The 16118-nt window shown below is 43.8% G+C and overlaps 1 protein-coding gene across 3 annotated transcripts in view; it reads left to right on the top strand.

The window, feature by feature from the left end:
* The window catches only part of UBE4B (ubiquitination factor E4B), an 86862-nt gene that overhangs the window by 52096 nt on the left and 18648 nt on the right, over positions 1 to 16118 (top strand). The window contains exons 7-16 of one of the 3 annotated variants that reach the window (XM_063436608.1): positions 16 to 396; positions 8914 to 9030; positions 10851 to 10977; positions 11083 to 11183; positions 11818 to 11932; positions 12248 to 12331; positions 13518 to 13574; positions 14235 to 14351; positions 14454 to 14552; positions 15559 to 15672. In XM_063436608.1, the coding sequence (XP_063292678.1) occupies positions 16 to 396; positions 8914 to 9030; positions 10851 to 10977; positions 11083 to 11183; positions 11818 to 11932; positions 12248 to 12331; positions 13518 to 13574; positions 14235 to 14351; positions 14454 to 14552; positions 15559 to 15672 (1312 nt within the window). The remainder of the gene's footprint in view (positions 1 to 15; positions 397 to 8913; positions 9031 to 10850; positions 10978 to 11082; positions 11184 to 11817; positions 11933 to 12247; positions 12332 to 13517; positions 13575 to 14234; positions 14352 to 14453; positions 14553 to 15558; positions 15673 to 16118) is intronic. The other 2 variants (XM_063436609.1, XM_063436610.1) reach the window with 2 other exon arrangements.

The following is a 16118-nucleotide window of genomic DNA, read 5'->3' as shown; positions in this document are numbered from 1 at the left end:
TCTTTCTGTGTTTAGTCTGTATGCATTTAGTCCAGATAGTGGCAGGTTTCCTGTTGGCACACCACTAGCTGGTGGTTCACCCGTCTTTTCAGTACCTTCTGTCAACCCACCCACATCAGGGCAATCTATTCCTGGAAGCCCTCAACCTGGTCAGGCACGCCCGTCAGGGGCTCAAGCCGCATCGCCACAAAACAGCTTGGGCACTGTCACCCACTCAAGGCCAATGCCTATTCCTTCCAGTTCAAGATCTCACAGCATCTCTCCTGTTATGCATATTTCACCAAGCCCTCGAACGGCTGTTTACAACTCTCCTAGACAAAGATCTGCAGCCTCAGGTGTACCCCTCTATTCACTGTCTCCTGGAGTCTCCCCAAGACAAAGGAGGATTCCGTCGAGGTATCTTCTCAGCAGAACATGTGCATGTGTGTGACATTTCCTTATACTGCTCACAGGTTTTAACAGCATGCCTTCTAGATCACTTAACACTAAGCTGCCTTCTTTTGGTCTTAGATGCTGCAGAGTTTAAGACCAATAGTTATTTTATCTGTAGGACTGTGTGTTTTAGTGTTTGTCTTGGATGGTTCTCCATTAAACTAGAACACTCAGCAGAGGTCCTTCTTCAAATTAGATTTGTTCACAATGTGAAACAAAGCCTTTTGGTACTAGTAGGCCAGGTTTGTGTGTTCCAAGATAGTGCTATTTTCTGGTCTGTTGGTTTTTAACCTTGTTTAATGTCCTATCTTTTCGTTTATTTGCATAGATGTATTTTTGTGTTGCAGCATCTGATCTTCATCTTGTTGATTACAGATGCACACTGCCCAAGTGTGCCTGTTTAGGATGGATAGTCCCTATTTCATGCCATAATCTTTGTTCCACTTTTTCTATCCTAATGGCCCTATTCTCTTAATTGCAATACATATTTAGAAACCAATCTTTGTAAATTACATACTGTAGTCCTTGTTCTAAGTTTCAGTTTCATTTATTATCAGCAAGTCTTATCATATAAAATATCACAGAATCTATCCACTGTGGTCACACCTTCAGCCAGAGCTGGATTGAGAGTCCATTGGGCCTGAAAATCATGTTGGGAATAATTACAGAATCTTTTCGACTGCAAACCCTAAAACAGCCATACCTCGCTAGCATTGCGTATCTGGTGCTGGAGGGAAAATCACCGGATGCAGTAATAAAAAAAATCTCATACCCTGTGCTAATTTCTCATTTAATTAATTCCCTAATTGCAGTGTTCGGTGAAGCTGGACATTGGTGGGTGGGCCACTGGCATGAATCACATGACTGCCACCATCCAAAGGGACAGACATGCCCAGAAAGGGGGCGGGTCTGCTGAAGAATTGTAAGGTCAGCCTGTCATAAATTTATGCAGGCTAGCCAACTAAGGGCATACTATGCAGACAGCGCCCTGATATTGACGCAAATGCTAGTGATGTGATTGTTCTAAGCTCCATGGGGCATGTCCCCAGAACTCACTTGTCCACACCACTCCTTACCTTCTTGCTAGCCGGCAGACGTTCCTGGTATTCAGTCTGGAACCAAGAAAAGGTGGATGTGGTGAGTGCAGAAGGAAGGGGACATGTCAAGAACTAATTTCATTGTCAGTCCAAGTTGTGTACACCTACATCCCTTTTAAGTTTCCATAATAATGTACTCTGAACAAAACAAGAGCATGTAAAGCATGTAACATTTTTTGTTATCAATGGGCCTGTTCCACAGCCTTCAGCATAGAGTCCAGCTCCATCAGCTCTTATGTCAGTACGGCCCTGCCGTCAGCCACACCCTCGAAATGAAAGTGTCCCTGTTTGGCTGTTTAAAATGCTAAGAGGTATTAAGACGCACTATTGATGTGTTGTTGTTTTTTTAATTATATGAACCACACTTGTGGAATCAGAAAACCTGTAGCAGCAGTGTAACATGCAATGGATTGACTGTGGGTAGGCCTGTGACTGCTGACGTACAGCTAGAGGTCTTACCTTTCAGTATAAAGAGAAATGTAAACGGAGAAAAAAAAATAAGTGCGCTAAAAACAATTTTATATATAAAGTGCAGATTTCCTCACAATATCAATAAAGTAAAAATAGTGCAAAAACCTAATTCCACTCTTTGAAAAGTGCAGTGTGCATATATATTCAGAGTGCTTGATGCAAAAGTTAAGTGATCTGTGCACAAAAATCTAATAGAGTACACTTACTTTAATCCCATATTTGAAGTGACTCTCATTTGCAGATAATACATAAAAGGGAATAGAATACAAAAACATATATAGTGAAGTATTGTTTTAGTAAAACAAAATGTATAATGTGTATATAGAATGCTCACTCACAAGTAGAGAGCAGATACGCCTGCTCTACTTCCGATAGCTCCAAATATAGAATCCACTGCCGCCAATAAGGTAAAACGATTTACTTCCACAATTGTAAAACAGCACAATTTTAAAATCACCGGGTATTCGTGAAGACTTTCGTTTCCTCAGTTCATGCAGCCGTCGGCTGAAACCAAACAGTCTATGCACGCTCGAGTTTGGTGGTGTCCACTCAATACTTCCGGGAGGCGGTACGTGCGTGATGACGACACATAGCGAGTCAGATGACGCCTTTCGCTGAGGGATCGGCTTCTTCAGATCTGACCTCTCTTTGCCCTAATTGTCTTTTTATACCACCCACAAGGGCGTAGTATAATTAAGCAATGGCTCCTTATTGGCTTATTCACAATCAAATTTCAATAAAAAAACGAAGAATATTCCCAAATACCTGATATTCGTCTAATTCATTCCAAATAACTATCCAGGCTGTCTTATATCCATATACATACATAATGAGTACTTTAACAGAAAAACTGAAATTATCAAAATGTTACATCCTCTGTTTTAAAGGAGACATTAAAAAACACTTAAAAGACCTTAATAACCATAACAAATATATTTAAGAAAGCACAGTAAATAAGATTGATTCCAAGAAAATTGCACATTGAAATCAAATTGTAAAATCCATATTACATAACAAATATTTCAATAGAAAAACCTAGGTATATTCAGTTTTGTCAGAATGCTATATCTTCTATTTTTAAAGTGACAGTAACATACCTAAATAACCATAACAACTGTATTTAAGAGAGCATAATAAATACAAATATAATTAATATTTCAAAAACAGTACTAACATGTTCTAAGAGAATATAAAAAACAGCATATGTGATAAACACATAATTATAAAATCTTATATACATATATATGTATACATACACCCTAGCGCTTTTGTTTACTTGTTTATTGATATTCTATAAAGAGAAATGTAGCTAATCTTTTTTTGAAACTAAACTACAGTTACATGTTCTAGTTTATTGTCTGTTTTAAGAGACTGTACATTAAAGTAACACTATAGGGTCAGGAACACAATCATGTACTTCTTACCCTATAGTGTTAAAAACACCATCTGCCCCTACCACCACCGTCCTAAATTTAGTAAAATCTTACCTTTATTGCAGTCTGCTGCTGCCTGCCATGTCCCTGATGTGCATGCTTGGTTTACATCATCAGAAGTGGTGATCTCAGCCAATCACAGTGCTTTCCCATAGGAATGCACTGGATTGGCTGAGATTGTCAAGGCGGCAGATCAGGGGCAGAGCCAACACATGTCAAACACAGCCCTGGCCAATCAGCATCTCCTCATAGAGATGTATTGAATCAGTTGCATCTCTATGGGGAAAGTTCTGCATGTGGAGGGTGAAGACACTGGCTGTCAGTCACACTGTGCAGCACTGCCCCAGGAATCACCTCTAGCAGCCATCTGAGGAGTGTCCAGTGGAGGTATCACTGCCTCATCTCTGAAAGGACCGTGTTTACTGCAAAAGGCCTGAATGGAATGATTCTACTCACCAGAACAAATTCAATAAGCTGTATCCTATACAATGATCTGTGTCCTATAAAATAAGCTGTATATCATTCAATAAGCTGTATCCTATACAATGATCTGTGTCCTATAAAATAAGCTGTATATCATTCAATAAGCTGTATCCTATACAATGATCTGTGTCCTATAAAATAAGCTGTATATCATTCAATAAGCTGTATCCTATACAATGATCTGTGTCCTATAAAATAAGCTGTATATCATTCAATAAGCTGTATCCTATACAATGATCTGAGTCCTATAAAATAAGCTGTATGTCATTCAATAAGCTGTATCCTATACAATGATCTGTGTCCTATAAAATAAGCTGTATATCATTCAATAAGCTGTATCCTATACAATGATCTGTGCCCTATAAAATAAGCTGTATATCATTCAATAAGCTGTATCCTATACAATGATCTGTGTCCTATAAAATAAGCTGTATATCATTCAATAAGCTGTATCCTATACAATGATCTGTGCCCTATAAAATAAGCTGTATATCATTCAATAAGCTGTATCCTATACAATGATCTGTGTCCTATAAAATAAGCTGTATATCATTCAATAAGCTGTATCCTATACAATGATCTGTGTCCTATAAAATAAGCTGTATATCATTCAATAAGCTGTAGTTGTTCTGGTGACTATAGTGTCCTTTTAAATATATAGGCTTTGTATCTATTATATAATCCAAACTATTAGATCTCTTCATAAGCGGTTCTTACAAGTGTGTGTTTATATATCTATATATGTGTGTTTTTTTACATTTTTGCTTGTCTTCATAATTAGTAGGGATGCACCAAAATTAAAATTTTGGGTTGAAACCAAAAATTCAGGATGCCCTTGGCCGAAAACCGAAAATGACTGACTTTCTCCCCCCCCCCCCCCCCCCCCAAATGATTTTAAAATAGCTTTTTCAATAATTTTATTAATATTAGACTTTTTTTAATTGTCGGCAACATACAGTGAATTTCATATTTTAGACCAAGCATGTCAAAGTCAAAGTGTGGCACGGGCCACATAAACAAGGTTTAAGTTTATGTGGGCCGCACACACATACTGACAGACAGACAGGCACGCCTACTCGCTGACAGACAGACAGGCACGCCTACTCGCTGACACAGACACGCAGGCACGCCTACTCGCTGACAGACAGACAGGCACGCCTACTCGCTGACACAGACACGCAGGCACGCCTACTCGCTGACACAGACACGCAGGCACGCCTACTCGCTGACACAGACACGCAGGCACGCCTACTCGCTGACACAGACACGCAGGCACGCCTACTCGCTGACACAGACACGCAGGCACGCCTACTCGCTGACACAGACACGCAGGCACGCCTACTCGCTGACACAGACACACAGGCATGCCTACTCGCTGACACAGACACGCAGGCACGCCTACTCGCTGACACAGGCACGCAGGCACGCCTACTCGCTGACAGAGGCACGCAGGCACGCCTACTCGCTGACAGAGGCACGCAGGCACGCCTACTCGCTGACAGACAGGCACGCCTACTCGCTGACAGACAGGCACGCCTACTCGCTGACAGACAGGCACGCCTACTCGCTGACAGACAGGCACGCCTACTCGCTGACAGACAGGCACGCCTACTCGCTGACAGACAGGCACGCCTACTCGCTGACAGACGGGCACGCCTACTCGCTGACAGACGGGCACGCCTACTCGCTGACAGACGGGCACGCCTACTCGCTGACAGACGGGCACGCCTACTCGCTGACAGACGGGCACGCCTACTCGCTGACAGACGGGCACGCCTACTCGCTGACAGACGGGCACGCCTACTCGCTGACAGACGGGCACGCCTACTCGCTGACAGACGGGCACGCCTACTCGCTGACAGACGGGCACGCCTACTCGCTGACAGACGGGCACGCCTACTCGCTGACAGACGGGCACGCCTACTCGCTGACAGACGGGCACGCCTACTCGCTGACAGACGGGCACGCCTACTCGCTGACAGACGGGCACGCCTACTCGCTGACAGACGGGCACGCCTACTCGCTGACAGACGGGCACGCCTACTCGCTGACAGACGGGCACGCCTACTCGCTGACAGACGGGCACGCCTACTCGCTGACAGACGGGCACGCCTACTCGCTGACAGACGGGCACGCCTACTCGCTGACAGACGGGCACGCCTACTCGCTGACAGACGGGCACGCCTACTCGCTGACAGACGGGCACGCCTACTCGCTGACAGACGGGCACGCCTACTCGCTGACAGACGGGCACGCCTACTCGCTGACGCGGGCACGCCTACTCGCTGACGCAGGCACGCCTACTCGCTGACGCAGGCACGCAGGCACGCCTACTCGCTGACGCAGACACGCAGGCACGCCTACTCGCTGACGCAGACACGCAGGCACGCCTACTCGCTGACGCAGACACGCAGGCACGCCTACTCGCTGACGCAGACACGCAGGCACGCCTACTCGCTGACGCAGGCACGCCTACTCGCTGACGCAGGCACGCCTACTCGCTGACGCAGGCACGCCTACTCGCTGACGCAGGCACGCCTACTCGCTGACGCAGGCACGCCTACTCGCTGACGCAGGCACGCCTACTCGCTGACGCAGGCACGCCTACTCGCTGACGCAGGCACGCCTACTCGCTGACGCAGGCACGCCTACTCGCTGACGCAGGCACGCCTACTCGCTGACGCAGGCACGCCTACTCGCTGACGCAGGCACGCCTACTCGCTGACGCAGGCACGCCTACTCGCTGACGCAGGCACGCCTACTCGCTGACGCAGGCACGCCTACTCGCTGACGCAGGCACGCCTACTCGCTGACGCAGGCACGCCTACTCGCTGACGCAGGCACGCCTACTCGCTGACGCAGGCACGCCTACTCGCTGACGCAGGCACGCCTACTCGCTGACGCAGGCACGCCTACTCGCTGACGCAGGCACGCCTACTCGCTGACGCAGGCACGCCCACTCGCTGACGCAGGCACGCCCACTCGCTGACGCAGGCACGCACACTCGCTGACGCAGGCACGCACACTCGCTGACGCAGGCACGCACACTCGCTGACGCAGGCACGCACACTCGCTGACGCAGGCACGCACACTCGCTGACGCAGGCACGCACACTCGCTGACGCAGGCACGCACACTCGCTGACGCAGGCACGCACACTCGCTGACGCAGGCACGCACACTCGCTGACGCAGGCACGCACACTCGCTGACGCAGGCACGCACGGACACTCGCTGACAGAGGCACGCACGGACACTCGCTGACAGAGGCACGCACGGACACTCGCTGACAGAGGCACGCACACACATACTCGCTGACAGTATGACACAGACACGCAAACACACACTTTACTGCTCCTTACCTTATGGAGCCGATGGGGGGCATCTCCATGTGGTCCTTCCTGCTCCCGCGCGCGGTTTAGTGATGCCGGGTGCTGGAATATGATGTCTTATTCCGGCGCCTGGCTTCACTTCAGTCGGCGCACGCGAGGGAGCAGTGAGGAGCAGAACACTGAGCTCCCTCGCGGCCATCCTCCCCGGCCGGGTAAGTGTAAGCAGAGTAGTAGGCACCTGCAATATAGGGAAAGCAGGTGCCTACTCTGGTATAACAGTAGCATGTACTCGCGGCTCGCCGGGCCGCAAAGATGGTCCTTGTGGGCAGCGAGTTTGACATGCTTGTTTTAGACCATAATAACAAAATCAATTGTTTTCAGTTTGGCTAATTTTTCCTAAAATAAGAAAATTAGTTTAACTTCACTTTCACTTCCTCAATTGACAGCTTAAGTAATAACCCTGAATTTATTACTAGGTCAAAGAGCTAGCTGTTGTAAAACTGCAACTCCCATTGTGCTCTGTGCGCCTAAAGGGAGAAAAAGCATGAAATGGAGTTGTAGTTCTCCAGCACCTGTCACTGCAGGTTCTGCCCTCTCACCCCCACTGCTGCTGCTCTCCTCCCCCAGGCCAGCAGGAGGTAGGCTGCCGTCTCCCCCATAGACAGGTGTTTTCCCAGTGGAGGTTGCACCTGCCGGGGATGTCGGGTGGGGTGCTCACCCAGTGCTGGGACAGGTCCCCTGAGGAGCTGAATTACCTTGCCAGGAAGCAGAGCTGGTAGTCCTCCTGCCTTGGGAGGAGGTGGGGGTAAGGCTGGTATTTTCAGCACATTTGGTCCACTTCCGGCTGAATATTTCGGTGCATCCCTAATAATTAGGTTAATGCATTGTGGCCTACTTGCTATGTTTTGCAGATTTTTGTATTTCTAAGTCAATGCATGCTTGTTGTTTTACTATATAGGATATTTTATAACTTTGGTATCATTTTGTGAGGCAGATTGTATGGATACATATTGGCATTTGTGACCTCTTACATGCATGTTGCATTTTGTTCTGATTGTATTTGTAATTTACACAGTGCAGACGTCTTACAAAATATTTTTAGAAATTGAAATTGAGTTGAAATTGCACGTTAAACGATTATCTGTTAGATCTTCCGTTTTAGCCTGAAATGTTTGGTTAATAGCTGACCGTGTATTTCATATTTGTCTCGGCAATAGTATGGTGACTGCAATGTGATCTTATCTTACGGATTTAAAATATCAGAAAATCACAACTGTTTAAGTGGGTAAAATGGTGTGAGGAATGCCAGTAGTTTCTTTTTGGGGTCAGGGGGGGGGGGATTGGCCACAGTTTACCTGCAGAACAGTGCTATCTCAGCATGCAGTACTTAAAGTACATTTGTGATGTCAGTCCCTAGACTTGCTTTGTGCAGCTGTTCTCCGGAAACACCCGATTTGAAAAACTTGATAGATCACAATTATTCATAGATACGCAGAATTATTCATTCAACTTAGAACTGTGGAGAATAGGCAAGGAAATTAAAAATTATAGGCCACAATAGCAGAAACTTTTATGGCCTATAATGTAAAATGTTCTTGTCAATTCTCCACAATTCCCTTGTGGTTCTGTTTTCCATGTGCTAATTCCCTTGTTCTCATGTTGTATTAGTATGTATGGCAGCAGCCCCATGTCTCCCCTCTTCCTCACCCGTCCTGATGAGACTGTGGACAGCAGTGATGAGGAAAATGATGAAGAAGATTTTTCTAGTGTCCAGTTTGGGTCCAGGTATTGGGAATGCCGTGACTGTGGCATGTTTTACATGAGCAGGGCTGAGCATATTGCACACATAACATAATCTGTACTAGATGAAAGAGAAGCATTATATGTATAGAATATTTATATTTGAATACGCTTTACTCTGCTGTGTGTTGACTCTGCTGATTGCTTTGAAAGGCTTGTTCCTGGTTTGAAGTGCTCCAGGGAGCATGGAATGAGGCGAGTCCATTGAAATGCCTGGTTTGCTGTAGTGCTAATGGTTTCCTATATTTTGTTGCTTACGGTCTGTGAGTGCTAGCGTTAACGGCGTATTAATTGGCATATAGTGGGGGGAGGGGGGGTGCTCACTTGTGGTTATTTTGTGGAGATTTATTTGGTTAGATGATTTATATAACTTTCATTCTTGCAACATTTTAATAAAGGCTTGAGGTTTTATTTAACCAAATCTTCTGTAGAGTGAATACCACGAGGCGGAGAAAGTCTGCAATGATCACTGATTACCTCTGAACACAACTGAAGCCAAAATGATACTAATAAAGCCAGTCTAATTTTAAAAAAGTGCAGTGACAATATATATATATAAATAAAAATAAGTGAAGTGCGTTATTTGTGAATTCTTGATTTGAATAGGTGCAGATCATTTAATAGAACCTTCTCTCCCCAGGTACAACAAACTGGTATGGTCCAAACTGGGGAACCATCATGTTTCCTGGAAGATGTAATAATAGATATCTTCTACTTTTACAGCAAATCATATTCTGTCTCCTGGAATGGCAATTGCTGCCAGCAAAGTGTAGCTTAATTTTTGCATGCGTTTTATCGCTCCCTATAAAGCTGAGGTGATTATGCCTGTTTGGTTTTGGAGCAAGACAAAGTAAGGACAAACCTGCTACTTTTTCTGATCCCAGAGTAAAACATTTGTACTGTCTCCTCTAGAGCCTTGCCTTTAATCATTTCATCTCATTGGATTGGTTAAAGTGTCTGGTGTCCCCAGGCACTGTCACTTCAGTGTTAAACCATTTTCCAGTGGTCCCTGTCTTCCTATAACCTGGAAGTGTAGCCAAAGTAAATATTGATTACTTCCTTACTTCCTTAGCCTTACCGATTCATACCTTAATGGTCACTGTGATAGGCTGAAAGCAGTCAGCTGATAGTCTCGGCCAATCACAGCCACCCTTCTCAGGCTAATGCTTCCTCTTAGCCTGACTAGCACAGTGGCATGGGTTTCTAGGAAACAGTTTAATACTGAATAAAAGGATGGCACCAGGGGACTCCAAACACTAGCCACTTCACTAAGGTGAAGGAATTACAGTGCCTACAGTGTCCATTCAAACATCATAAGGCAACTGTAGGCAGCCGCCTAGGGCAGTGTAGTTAAATAGGGGCGCCACGAAATATAAATTTGCTTGGATCACATTCCAACATTACTATCCCTATGTGAATCATGAAGGGGGTGCGTGGGACATTAGTCCTTTTCTGCTGTTGACACATTTCTTGCTTCCAAAAGGCTTAATTTATCAATTCTGTTTATTATTTGCTTGCAGTATCAGAGGCCAGCTTCATTAGCGTTGTGGGAGATAATTGATGTACCATGTTTTTCTGCATTTTTTCAATTAACTTGTAACACACTTGATTTTGCACTAAATTTGGTTTCTAGACTAATTTATTTACTTATTGTTTGTATTGTTTGTGATCATGGTCCCCGGTCCTAGCAAACCGAGTTGAGCACTTTCCATTGGGTTAACCATGGCAGTCCAATCCTAGATGCAAAATCCCAATCTAGCGGATAAAGAAAAATAAAATGACTTATTGTTTATGTTCCTTTGTAGTGGGACAAGTAGCACAGAGTCCTATAGTGATCACTTTACAATTGAAACTTGCAAAGAGACCGAAATGCTAAACTACCTCATCGAGTGCTTTGATAGAGTGGGGATAGAGGAGAGAAAAGCCCCAAAGGTGAGTACCTCTGCTGCTGGTATGAGTATGTATTTGCACATTCTCTGTGGCTGGTAACGAATACAATTACATTTTTTGTTTTCCCCCTTTCTCCTGTCATCACAGCTTTGCAGCCAACCAGATGTGAGCCAGCTTCTGAGCAGCATTCGATCACAATGTATTTGCCATGCTGCTTTGGTGTTACAAGGAGCACTCACACAGCCAAGGTAAATACATTTCACTCCTGCCACCATGACACACAGCGTCATATGGAAATTTGACGGGGTTTTCAGGACTTATCTTGGGGCGAGGGTGGCCTCAAAGTAGTTTTCCAGTTGTTGCAGAGCTGTTATCTCCCATGATTCTTTCTGTCTTTCGGCTATTAAAGCAGCAGAGGACTTTCTGTCCTGCAATCAATGTAGGTCTGCCTTTTGGCCACCAATATTTTTGAACATTCTTAAAACTCTAGCAGGATACATAATCATTGTCTGTGATCTAGGTGATAAGGTGTTTAGTTTTTTTTTTATTTGTAGAGTTTTGGGTAAGGAATGTGATATTCTGTACTGTGCCACAGGCAATCTTGCGGTTTGGTTTATAGTAGGGTTGTTCCTTGACCAAACTATTGTAGTTCTAGAAGCCATGTGAGCTAATATGTATAGATGGGAGGCGTTTAGATATATATCTGTTAAATGCGAATAAGAAAATGACATCACTAATGAGCACAATTAGTAAGAAGGCTGTTGCATTGAAACCTCTTATATTAAGCACTTAATGTATAAAAGCAGCCTATCTAAGCGCTGCATGATACCATAATGTGGATAACGTGTTCAGTAGTGAGCTCATTCCGTCTCTTTACTGTAGGCCTGCACAGCAGCCGTCTCTCTTGCTGCCCTACATGCTTTGCAGAAACCTGCCATTTGCTTTCATCCAAGAGCTTGTGAGGGCCACATATCAGGATGAAGACGTGTTTAAGCAGGTAAGAGAATGCATGAACGGAAATACTTTCTAACCTGTGTATTCTGTATGTCTGCTCATTTATTCACCAGTTACATTTGGAACTTTGGGCTTGTGAATGCTTTATCACTTCAGCTCTCTTTGCTTAAAGATGAGTGTTTGGCATAATATAAAACCTCTTTATTTTGATTGACATATGAGCACAGCGGTTTTTAAATTTATAGTACAGCAACATTTCCAAGAACGTCAAAGTTGTTTTGTTTTTTTTGTTTGACTTCTGAGCCATCACGTCTGTGTTCTGTGCGAATAGGTTATTTTTCTCTTCTGCTTCGTATAGATTTTTATTCCCATTCTTCAAGGCTTGGCTCAGGCTGCTAAAGAGTGTTCGTTGGACAGTGATAACTTCAAATATCCCCTGATGGTAAGGAATCTGCATGGTGGTCCTGGTCACTTCACTGCTTCTTTATTTGCTGCTCTACCTGTCTACACGTTGGCCGTTATTATTATTTTCAAGCTCTCTTCCTTTCAGTGTGGGAGAATGTGAAGAGTATAATAGGGTGAAAACATAAGCCATGGATATGAAGTAAGGTTGGCCTGTTAAGGGGGCAAATGGGTCCCCAGCAGGGCTTTAAGAGTTGACCGATCCCATGACGTCCAAACCACCTCCTATTTCTCAAAGGTTCTTGCTGTTTTGTGTGACATAGCTTCATACATGTTTGTTGTTTAAGGTCACTAGTGGTAGGGAACTTCCAAAGTGCAAACTTTCAAAGCAACTATAAAATGCATCATGATAGTTCTGGCATGTTCAAGTAACACATCTGGGAGCACGTGTAATATAAATGGGTATTGGGTTCAAATGGTAGGGCTGTGTTAGTCAGCTTTCTGGTAAAAGACTGGAGGGTCTCCCTAAAGCAGCCCAGGAAGAAGAAGAAAAAAAAAAAAAAGGTTATTGAGAACAATCGCTTAGCTTGTGTCACTAAAAATAGCCCCAGCTGACTAACTGGTGGGTTTTAATCCTGCTCACACTGCAATCTTTACATATGCATTTTAATACCTATTGGAAGAGCTGCTTGCAGTACTAAATTCAAACGCTTTAAGCAGCTTATCAAAAAAATCCGCAGACAGGGTATCAGTAGGTATCTATAGATGTCTAGTGTGATTTGGTGTGATCGGGATTTAACCCTACTCACACCAAATCAGCAGGACGTTCCATGCCTTCCTACAGACATTTGTGCCCGATCTGTGTAGGACGGCTTGGAACATCCTAACCGTGGAAAGGGGTTAAACATGTCTGCAGGGCAATTTTTTACTATTATTGCAGCTTCCCATTTTCTCTAGATGGTTAAACTTGCTCACAAATCATACAAAACTGTTCTGGTTATTCATAAACTATGATTTTGGGTCGAAATACTAAAGGCAAAGAGCATTGTGGAAACCAGTAGAATGTGTCTGCATTTTGCTTCACTTTTTTACAATGCCCGTTAATTGCTTTTTTCCACTTGTTTTCTTGTGTGTTAAACAAAAGGCAGAATAGTTGTGTGTGGAGGATTGTTAATGCTTGTCATAATTTGCCTGGATATTTGCTAATATTCTACTCTTGGTTTTAGGCATTAGGTGAGCTCTGTGAAATAAAGTTTGGGAAAATTCACCCAGTCTGCTCTTTGGTAAGTTAAAAACCTTGCAAAATTGCAGCAATCCCTTAAGCCTGATTGCAAAATGAGAGTTTAGAACTCCCTTTACTTTCAGGTGAAGTGTAATGTAATATTCTGACAAATATAAGGGCCATGTTATAGTTTTGTGCTCAAACTATTATTTAAGTGGGAAGAACTGGTTCAAATAAATGCACAAGTGGAGAGATTCTGACAAAAGTCATCAAATATAGCTTAATTTCTTCCGTTATCCTGAATTAATTAAATTAAAACGTTAAAGTAATCCTATCATAACAGGTTCACTTTAAGTAAAATCTCATCCACTAGATATATTTTACCTCTGTGATAGATCATGGCTTTTATCGCTTTACGAAATGATAAATACTCCTTATCCCGATTTGCCTGCAGGAGGGTTCTCCTGCTCCCTGCTGTCACTCTGTTCTCTGCATAAATTCTACCATCGGTACAGATTTTGCCAAGTAGTTGGTTGACTGGTAGTAAGAGGGACTATATATATATTCTTTACCTTATCTAGCAGTTTTGCTTCACATTGTAGCACCTTGATTCTCTCATTTAAAATATATTTCTGTGTATCACGACAGGTACACATTTAAAGTAAATTTTAATCTGTATGCTGAGTGACCGCAAATTGCTTATTTTCATTGTGGGCATTAGATCACATCCTTGCCTTTTTGGTTACCCAAACCACTGAGTCCTGCCACCGGACGGGAGCTGCAGCGCCTTTCCTATCTTGGTTCATTTTTCAGTCTCTCAGTCTTTGCAGAAGATGATGTAAGTAATGATTTGGAAATATTTTGAGCACTGTATACAAATTATAATCATCCCAGTTAATTTCCTAATCCTTGGTTTGTTTTTCCTGTCTTCTCTCTCCAGAATAAAGTAGTTGAGAAATACTTTTCTGGACCAACAATAACTCTAGAAAATACCAGAGTGGTCAGCCAGTCTTTGCAGCATTACTTAGAGTCTGCACGGGTAAGGAATCTCAGAGCCATTTTAACTAAGGGAAATGGATTGTTCTAAAGCAAGCATGTCAAACTCAAAGTCTGGCACGAGCCACATAAACAAGGTTTAAATTTATGTGGGCCGCAAAAAAAAAAAACACAACCTTAAATTTTCATAGAAACTTAGTTTTATTTCAAAAAGTACAGTATAAAAAAAAAAAAACAGCAGTCCCCCATCTACCCCCTCTACCACCCTGTGCCAAATCTGATCCTCCCGCTACTGGATTAACCCATATGTAAACATAGCAGTTTCTCTAAAACTGCTATATTTACAACAGGATTAATCCTAGAGGGACCTGGCACCCAGACCACTTCATTAAGCTGAAGTGGTCTGGGTGCCTAGAGTGGTCCTTTAAACATTCTTGCACTCACATCATTTAATTTATTGTTCCCTATCTTTGGGAGCTGGTGTGGGGATCTTCTGTCTGGAGATCTCCTTCCTTCTCCCTCGTGCGGTTTAGTGGTGCCGGAATGACGTCATATTCCAGCGCCCAGCGCCACTACAGACGGCACGCGAGGAAGCAATGAGGAGCAGTAACACTGAGCTCCCTGGCCATCCTCTCCAACCGGGTAAGTGTTAGCAGAGTAGGCACTTGCAATGTGGGGAAAGCAGGTGCCTACTCTGCTAGAACACCAGCATGTACTTGCAGCTCGCCAGGCAGCAAAGATGGTCCTTGTGGGCCGCGAGTTTGACATGCTTGTTCTAAAGGACTACCGAGGTAGAAGTACAACAGATAGTGCCTGCATGGTGAACTGCAGCATAAACACACAAAATTTAAAGACCCGTGAATTAAGTGGTCAGAACCTTCCACCCATTGGGGACTGAGTGAAATATCATGGAAACTCCATTTGGGGTCCCAAGTAAAGGATTTAATAACCTGCTGCTTGATACAATGTGCACTTTGTTATTGACAATATACAATTGTCAGAGAATCTTTAGTTTTTTTTGGTCCATTGGTTTGATGTTCTTTCTGCAGCAAGACTTGTTCAAGATTCTTCACAGTATCCTGCTTAATGGAGAGACCCGGGAGGCGGCTCTGAACTACATGGCGGCTCTAGTGACTGGCAACATGAAGAAGGCACAAATGCAGGTAAATCTAATATCTGCCTCTACTGGGGGCTCTTCCATAATGCTATTTAACAGGGAATGAAGCTGTGTTAGATAAAAATAATCCCGGTTAATGTAAACCTTCACCCTTCCTGGTCACATTTTATTTATTCTTAGATCTATGGATCAAACCTTGAGCAGCAATGCATTGCGAGTGTTTGTTTTTTGATAGTGCCTTATTCAGGAATATTTTGAAAAAATATATATTGGTCCATCCTTAACTGGTTGCTACATGAAGTAATGTTTGTGTCTTTTTCCTATGTTTTAAAGGGTAATACACACAAAGCCTAGAGGGATATAAGGCACACGTAAATAATGAGATTGTTGTGTGGCTGAAACCATTATGTGTGGTTACTGTGTACCTATTGTGCAAGCGGAACCTGGCTGATGTTTAGGTTCTTGACTGACAAGTCATCTGCCGTGAAGGTT

The sequence above is a fragment of the Pelobates fuscus genome, chromosome 11 (genome assembly GCF_036172605.1).
Source record: "Pelobates fuscus isolate aPelFus1 chromosome 11, aPelFus1.pri, whole genome shotgun sequence".
NCBI classification, from domain to species: domain Eukaryota; kingdom Metazoa; phylum Chordata; class Amphibia; order Anura; family Pelobatidae; genus Pelobates; species Pelobates fuscus.
This window is presented reverse-complemented; position numbering and strand designations above follow the sequence as displayed.